The 8,221-nt window shown below is 30.3% G+C and overlaps 1 protein-coding gene across 1 annotated transcript; it reads right to left on the reverse strand.

The window, feature by feature from the left end:
- Positions 1-3,235: 3,235 nt before the first annotated feature.
- LOC116033311 lies at positions 3,236-5,078 on the reverse strand. The gene is made up of 3 exons (XM_031276064.1): positions 4,703-5,078; positions 3,563-3,746; positions 3,236-3,437 (listed from the first exon to the last, which is right to left on the reverse strand). Exons 1-3 carry the CDS (start codon positions 5,076-5,078, stop codon positions 3,236-3,238), a joined length of 762 nt encoding a protein of 253 aa, XP_031131924.1.
- Between the last annotated feature and the right edge of the window lie 3,143 nt (positions 5,079-8,221).

An 8,221-nucleotide genomic window follows, 5' to 3' on the forward strand; every position in this document is an offset into this window, starting at 1 on the left:
GGACCCCCTTGCCACTACTGCGCCACCCTAGGGAAACGGGGTGCGGGTACGACGCTCAGCACGCGCCGGCCCATGGCCTCGTTCCGCCACCTGTTGGTCATCGGCAGCGCCCATTTCATGCCGGGTCGGGCCACCATCCTCCCATTGACTCCTTGACTTACACCTACACCAAGCCCAATAGGAAGCCTACTAAACCTAACCCATATCCCCATCACAAGTTCGCCATTTCATTTAGACATCTAGATGACTGAAGAAAGTAAAAAATTTGAACTCAAAATTATAACTTCTTCCATATTCCCCTCTTCTTTCAAATCACTAACAACCCCTTAATCAGTTACCTAAATTCTAAAACCACCCCATAAACCCTAGGAATATATTCAAGGTAATAACTAAAACACCAACTCTTTTCCTCATTACACCACCACTGCACGCACGCCCTTCGTATTCTAGGATTATGGCTTCCAATAAACCTCCTCCTCTCTCCTCATCGAGCAGCAACGAGCTAGTTATATTTAATAAACGAATAAAAAATTTTCTAAAGATTGTTATGCACCTTAATATTCCACTAAGATATTTTTAGATGTTCTGTCATCAATTTTCTAATGAAGGTTGGATGTAGTTGTATTTAATTAACGAATCAAGAATTTTCAACTATCTTTTAGGTATATTATCAAAATTGTTATAAAAGTGTATACATTTATTTTTATTTGTAAAATTCACCATTTGTATTTAACTATAATACATACATATTGAATCATATATTGTTGCATGTCAATTTGTTTACTTCATCTAACTTTTAAAAATAATTGCGACATTATTACTGCTACATATACATTTATCTCTAGCTACAAAAATGATGTTGATTTTCAACGTTTAAAAATTTGAAAGGTAAAATATATAATTATTACTCTGTATGATTTTAGCACTAGCTATGATCTAGTAATGACAAATATATGTATTATTGCATTCATTTAAAAGTTTTGTATTACAAATGTTGTAAACAAATTTTATAAAATACCATAAATTATAAAAATTTACAAATTTAAAATAATAGAAATTATTTAAATATTATGAGCTGAAAAATATATTGATTTACATTAATAACATATATGAAGAAAAACTAACATAAATATTAGGACATTGCAATTAAATTAAATCAAGAGTGGAGATTTAAGCATCAGAGATTACAAATTAGAAAAGAGATGAGATTTCGATCTAAGGAAGCAGTAGCCGTATGAAATTAAAGGGAAATGAAATTTGAGCTCAAGCTATTAATGGTAAGTGACTAGTCCAAAATGGAAAGAGCTAAATTAAAGTTGGAGCAAATATTGAAGATTAAATTCACAAGGAAGCGTTAACTTCATTAGACTATTTTACAAGAAGATTATTTTGGAGCTCAGATTGCTACTGGAACTTTTAATGTCTCACGCAACATTAAAAGTTAGATAAAGTCTATTTTAGACTGAAAAGGCTACAAGACTAGCTGGCAAGAATTCAAATTTGAGATTGTCTTTTTCCAACGGATAATTTCTCAAATACCTATAAATAGATGAAGATCTGAAGATGCAAGACACAGACTCTACAAGCCAAAAACACGAGAGAAAATATCAAGTTGTTCAGAGCTTAAAAGATCTATTCATAACTAGCACAAGAGTCAATATTGCCTTCACTAAGGCTCGAACCCACCACCTCCTGTATAAAGGAAAGGGTTTGATACCACTGGATTACAAGGTTCTTGTGTCTTTTATTAATTTACATTATTTATTATTGCATGATTGATCTATACCTGAAATACACACTACACATTATTTGTATTTCGCTGTGCACAAGACATGACAAATTGTTAAGTGTTTTGGTTTCAATATTGCCTTAGCAAAAATTCGAATTGGTGTAACGTCTATTCATCCCCTCTAGACTATCTCTTTTGAGACTGACACATACAAAATTTAAAATTTACATTATTATATTTCTAAGTATAATATTATTAGTTATTATTCATATTGTTAGAAATATAATATTATGAAATACAGTTCGGAATAAATCAATTTAATTGTGTAAATTTTCTCTATAAATTTATACAAATATGTACATGATTAGAGATTATATTAATCATAAAAATTTTCAATTTTAATTTTGTATGCTATGAAAATAGATACTTGACCAAATATATGAAAGTCCAACTATATTATTACAAATTATTCTTTTTTGTTTTCCTATTTGTCTACTTAGAATAAGCTAGATTTATATTTCTTTTATTAATCTAGAACATAATGAGTTGGTTTAATTTTGTCCATTATAAGCATCCTTGTTATTGTTGTGTTTTTGAATTTATTAAGATATTAGCATCCATATATCAATAGTATTTATTATTACTGTAACTATAGCATATGTGCATTGCGAATAACTCTCAAAATGGATGTTTACATCTTAAGGAACTTGTTGAATAACTTAATAATTTTAAGATATTTCTTGATTCTTATTGGATAATAATTCTTTTTCAGAAGCATCCATAAGTCATACATGAAAAGATTTATTTGTTTAATTAGCTAGGTTAGTCAATCACCCAATAACATTCATGTAAAGTTCATATAGAGTTCAGTGACTTTAATTTAGTATGTTCAAATCTACTGCAATCATTAGTAAGAAGGGAAACAAATCTAATAAGAGGAACTACATGCAATATTATGGACACTGGTTTTAATTTGCTGCTGATGAGTAGCATTAACTTTTAAAATAGATAAAGTATTGTAACAAATATAATTGAATAAGTATAGCATGGATAGCATGTTAGGGTTATGTTTTGTAGTTTATTAACAATATTTTGTTAGTCATGGAGAGGAATAATCTAGAACACAAGATCGATGAGTTAACTTTATCTATTTTAAGCCTACTTTATTGTATTTATCAAGATATCTATCAAAGACAACATTTTCAACAAAAAAAAACTATCTGGACAATATATGGACCAAGAAATGAACTAGAATCTATGATTGCAAATACTTGATCAGATTAGTATCCAAAAGAAATTGCAACCCTCCAAACATCAAAATACTGGCAAAAAGTCTTTTAATTTCCACAATCCACATTGTACCCAGGGCAGGGCAGATGAAAGAAAGTTTACACAAAATTAAAACATAATTTAACAAAATTAAAACACAATTTAATATGAAGATCGTCCGATGGAGGCGCGGCATATGCACAGCCAGCATCTTTGAAAGCTAATTAAGCACACTAATTAAGGCTTGGAGCTAGCTGAGGTTGTAGAATTGTGACAGAACAAAGGATCCTCACCGCTAGAGTAAATGCGGAAAAGTTGCCTACTGTACTTGAGAGCTAACCTTATAGATTCCTCAGTAACAACTTTAGATATGTCTGAGACAGCCCTATTGAGTTTATTCTCTGGGTGGCCGTCAATGAGATACTTGGCCAATTCAACCCTGATCAATATGGTAGAATATAATGATGGTGAAGTTACGTACTGCTGTATGTTTTGGATATAAATAGAGAAAGGATAGATAAATATAATATATAGTAAAGTGGGCAGCTTTGAAATCAATCATACCCGGATTGATCATTTGATAATGGCGCAGAAATTAGGTTTCTATAAAGTGCACAAACAGCGGTCAAACAAAGTTGAGGATCATTTACAAATGCCAAACGCATCTCATTTTGATCCACCCATGCTCCGCTCCCAACATTTTGAGGGTTCAAGTTGAGGTACGAAGAAGAAACTGTAGACTTGCCAGCTGCAACATTATATATATGCAACAAAAATAGATCGATTAAGCTAAGCCATATTTGTAGGTGTGGGATATTTTTGTAAATATTAGAAGTTTTGAAATTTGTAATATTTATAAAAATCATCATATCCTCTTTTTTCCCTTTATTTAAAAAAAAAAAACAAAACATTCAGCCATCAAATTTACTAGATTCAATAGGCATGATTCTCAACTTTAATTTGTTCAATTCTTAAACTTTACTTTCTTAAACAAACAAATTAAATTCTGGCCGGAAATCCACCATGGGCATATATAATAGCCGGAAATCCACCATCGGCATATATAATAGTCTTTGTAATGAATCAAACTTCCAAACCTACTACTATACAGCTATCAAACCCTAAACTTAAAGCATATAGAATAAAATTATTTAAAGCATATACATATATGAGGGTTAAAGACTCAAATGACAATGCATGGCCATGGATTGACAAAAATAGGAATGCTAAGAAAATTGGACAAAAATGAGAAAAACTCTTTTAACAAAAATGAGAAAAACTCTTTTACCACCTGCAGTCTATGTCAGATCGGGTCAAACACAAACGCACATGGGACTTGTGTTTCTCGAAAAACGCAAGTCCCACTTGCATTTTTTTTAAAAAATTTATTTCTTTGGTCTCGGGCAACCAAATTTGTAGCCGGCGACGGAAAAGCCAGCGCTGATCGCTGGGGAGGAGCCCGCGACCAGTTTAGTCGCCGGCGAATCCTAAGACGAGTTTGGTCGCTGGCTGCTTCTCCTTCGCTGGAGAAGCAGCCAGCGACCAAACTGGTTGCTTTGGTCGCTGGCTCCTCCAGCGAAGGAGAAGGCCTCTCCCGACGGACAAAAAAATAAATAAAAACATGCATATATATTCATAAAATAAAATAAAATTTAAACAATCAGACCAGTAAATACGAAATAATTAAATTATATAAATATATACCTTCCTTGTTGGGAGTACTAGTACCAGCAGCATTCTGAGCATCCTTTCTGAGAAGCATCCCAGCAACATAAGCAACATTCTCCTCAATGCGAGCCAGCCTCCTCTCCAACCACACATATCTTTCCTCACAAACCTTCACTCTCTCCTCATCAACTTCCTTTTTCTCGGCCTTCAACTCTTCCATTTCTCGTCTCACCTTCATTTTCCATTCCTCAGTTTCTCCCACCCACTCCTTGGCTTTTTTGAGATTCTCCATCTCCGCCTTGAGCTCATTTTCTTGGTCGCTCAACATTTGCCGAAAAGAAGCCCTTAGAAAATCAATCATCTGCACCTCCGAAGCCGAAAACAAGCCCTGCTCCGCCCCCCCTGAACTCATCGGAACTTTTTCAAACGGAAAACTAGCTAGCTTAGAGAAAAAAAATTAAAGAAAAGACGAATTGAAGGTGAAAATGGCCCTGCCTGCAGATATAGAGAATGGAAACGGAAGAGTTCGTTACATTTATAACGACGGATTTGGGTTTCAGGGATGGGTCCCTCAGGCAGATTGTGTTAATATGATGGATTTGAGCTGTCTCGCAATCAGCCAAACAAAGTATATGATGAATTTGAGCCATTAGGTCATAAAACGTGAGGCTTCCTAATTCTATGATTATGCTAATATGATTATCTATTTAAATCACTGTCAGAGTTTAATAATTTTAAGATTCTAAAAATATCTTATATTCAATTTGGTGGGTAGAATATAATGATAATTTGTTTGGTTAAATGTTAAAGTAAAAAGGAGGGATAGATAATCTAATTTATCCATTTAAGAAAAATGTAATATTGAGGATTGGTAAACACTAATGAAAAAAAAAAGAAGAATTACTATAGTGAGTGTATTCAATCATAACTTATTTATAAAATGATATAATTTTAATGGCAGTTGATTTACAAATGTGAAATCATCTCATTAGATTATTTTAATATTATCTTTTGGTAGATAATGTGGAATTTTAAGATTTTAAAATTATCTTAAGTTTGTTTGTTTTGGAGGGTAGAATATAATATTAACTTGTTTTGTTAAATGTATTCCATTGTGATTTACATTTATAATGATGGATTTGAAGGGTGATTGGTTCATAAAGCGTTTAGATAATCTTATTCGGATTATTTTAATATAATTATATATTTAAAGGTATAGTCAGATTCTAATAAAATATTATCTTTTGAAAGATAACGTCAAATTGTAATATTTTAAAAATATCTTATGTATTTGGTCTGGTTGGTAGAATATAATAATATTTTTGGCTTTATGTTATAAGTAGAAGCGAGAGTTAGTCTAATTCATCCATTTAAGAAGATCAACGATTGAGGACTAGTAAACACTAAAGAGAGAAAAAAAAAAGAAAAAGAAAGAGTGCTACTTTAATGAGTGTGTTCAATCGTGGCTTACTTTATGGTTAATTTTTAGGACGATAGGTTCCTAAAGTATGTGATTATCTTATTATGATTTTTCTAATATGATGATAATCTTTTTAAAGGTAACGTCGAGTTTTTTAAAAATATTATCTTTTGAAAGATAACGTCAAATTTTAAAAATTTTAAAATTATTTTATGTGTTTGTTTGTAGGGTATAATATAATATTAACTTGTTTGGTTAAATGTTATAGTAAAAGTGATGATTAATCTAACTCATCCATTTGAGACGATCAACGATTAAGGGTTAAAATTAATTTAAAAAAATGGTGGGGTTACTTTAGCGGGTGTATTCCCCGTGACTTAATTTTATGATGATGGATTTTATGGGTGATTGATTCATAAAATGGGAGATAATGTTATTATTATTATGTTAATATGATTATTATTTTTAAAGGTAACGTCAAATTTTTAAAAATTTTTTCTTTTGAAAGATAATGTTACATTTTAAGATTTTAAAGTTGTCTTATGTTTTTGGTTTGGAGGGTGAAATATATTATTAACTTGTTTTGTTAAATGTATTCCATCGTGCCCTACATTTATAATGATGGATTTGATGGGTAATTGGTTCATAAAACGTCAAGATAATCTTATTAGGACTATTTTAATATAATTATATATTTAAAGGTATAGTCAGATTCTAATAAAATATTATATTTTGAAAGATAACGTCGAATTGTAAGATTTTCAAACTATCTTATGTATTCGGTTTGGTGGTTAGAATATAATAATTTGTTTGGCTAAATGTTATAAGTAAAAGTGAGAGCTAATCTAATTCATCCATTTGAGAAGATCAACGATTGAGGACTAGTAAACACTAATGAGAAAAAAAAAAAAAAGAAGAGAGAGTTACTTTAATGAGTGTATTTAATGGATTTGATTGGTAATTAATTCATCCGTTTAAGAAAAACAATGACCAAGTATTGGCAAACACAAATGGAAAAAAACATGGGGCTACTTTAGTGATCGAGTGCATTTAATCATGGCTTACTATTGAAATGATTAATTTTAAGGACAATTGGTTTATAAAACGAGATATAATCTTATTATGATTATTTTAATATGATGATTATATTTAAAGGTAACGTTAGAACGTTAAAGTAAAAGTAATGAATATTTAATTCATCCGTTTAAGAAAAACAACGACTAAATATTGGTTAAAAAAAATATTGGTAAACACAAATGGAAAAAAATGTGGGGTTACTTTATTGAGTGCATTTAATTAATTATGACTTACTATTAAAATGTTTAATTTTATGGACAGTTGGCTTATAAAACGGGATATAATATTATTATGATTATTCTAATATGATTATATTTAAAGGTACCGCCAGATTTTAATAAAATATTATGGTTTGAAAGATAATACGGAGTAATATAATTACATTTATAATGATGGATTTGATGGGTAATTGGTTCATAAAACGTCAAGATAATCTTATTAGGATTTTTTAATATAATTATATATTTAAAGGTACAGTCAGATTCTAATAAAATATTATATTCTGAAAGATAACGTCGAATAATTGTAAGATTTTCAAACTATCTTATGTATTCGGTTTGGTGATTAGAATATAATAATTTGTTTGGCTAAATGTTATACGTTAAAGTGAGAGCTAATCTAATTCATCCATTTGAGAAGATCAATGATTGAGGACTAAGTAAACACTAATGAGAAAAAAAAAACAAAAAAACAGGGTTACTGTAATTTGTGTATTTAATGGATCTGATTGGTAATTAATTCATCCGTTTAAGAAAAACATTGACTAAGTATTGGTAAACACAAATGGAGAAAAATGTGGGGTTACTTTAGTGATGAGTGCATTTAATCATGGCATACTATTGAAATGATTAATTTTAAGGACAATTGGTTTATAAAACGAGATATAATCTTATTATGATTATTTTAATATGATTATATTTAAATGTAACGTTAGATTTTAATAAAATATTATCTTTTGAAAGATAATATCGAATTTTAAGATTTTAAAAATATCTTATGAGTTAGGTTTGGTGGTTAGTATATAATAATACCTTCTTTGGTTAAATGCTAAAGTAAAA

This window comes from Ipomoea triloba, chromosome 10 (genome assembly GCF_003576645.1).
Source record: "Ipomoea triloba cultivar NCNSP0323 chromosome 10, ASM357664v1".
NCBI classification, from domain to species: domain Eukaryota; kingdom Viridiplantae; phylum Streptophyta; class Magnoliopsida; order Solanales; family Convolvulaceae; genus Ipomoea; species Ipomoea triloba.

What these genes read in the sequence shown, in the direction of transcription:
- LOC116033311 (XM_031276064.1), bottom strand. Translation starts at nt 5,078, where the DNA reads ATGAGTTCAGGGGGGGCGGAGCAGGGCTTGTTTTCGGCTTCGGAGGTG. An exon ending in TAGTACTCCCAACAAGGAAG is followed by an intron (nt 3,747 to 4,702) that starts GTATATATTTAT and finishes ATAATGTTGCAG; the next exon opens with CTGGCAAGTCTACAGTTTCT. An exon ending in TTATCAAATGATCAATCCGG is followed by an intron (nt 3,438 to 3,562) that starts GTATGATTGATT and finishes CATATTGATCAG; the next exon opens with GGTTGAATTGGCCAAGTATC.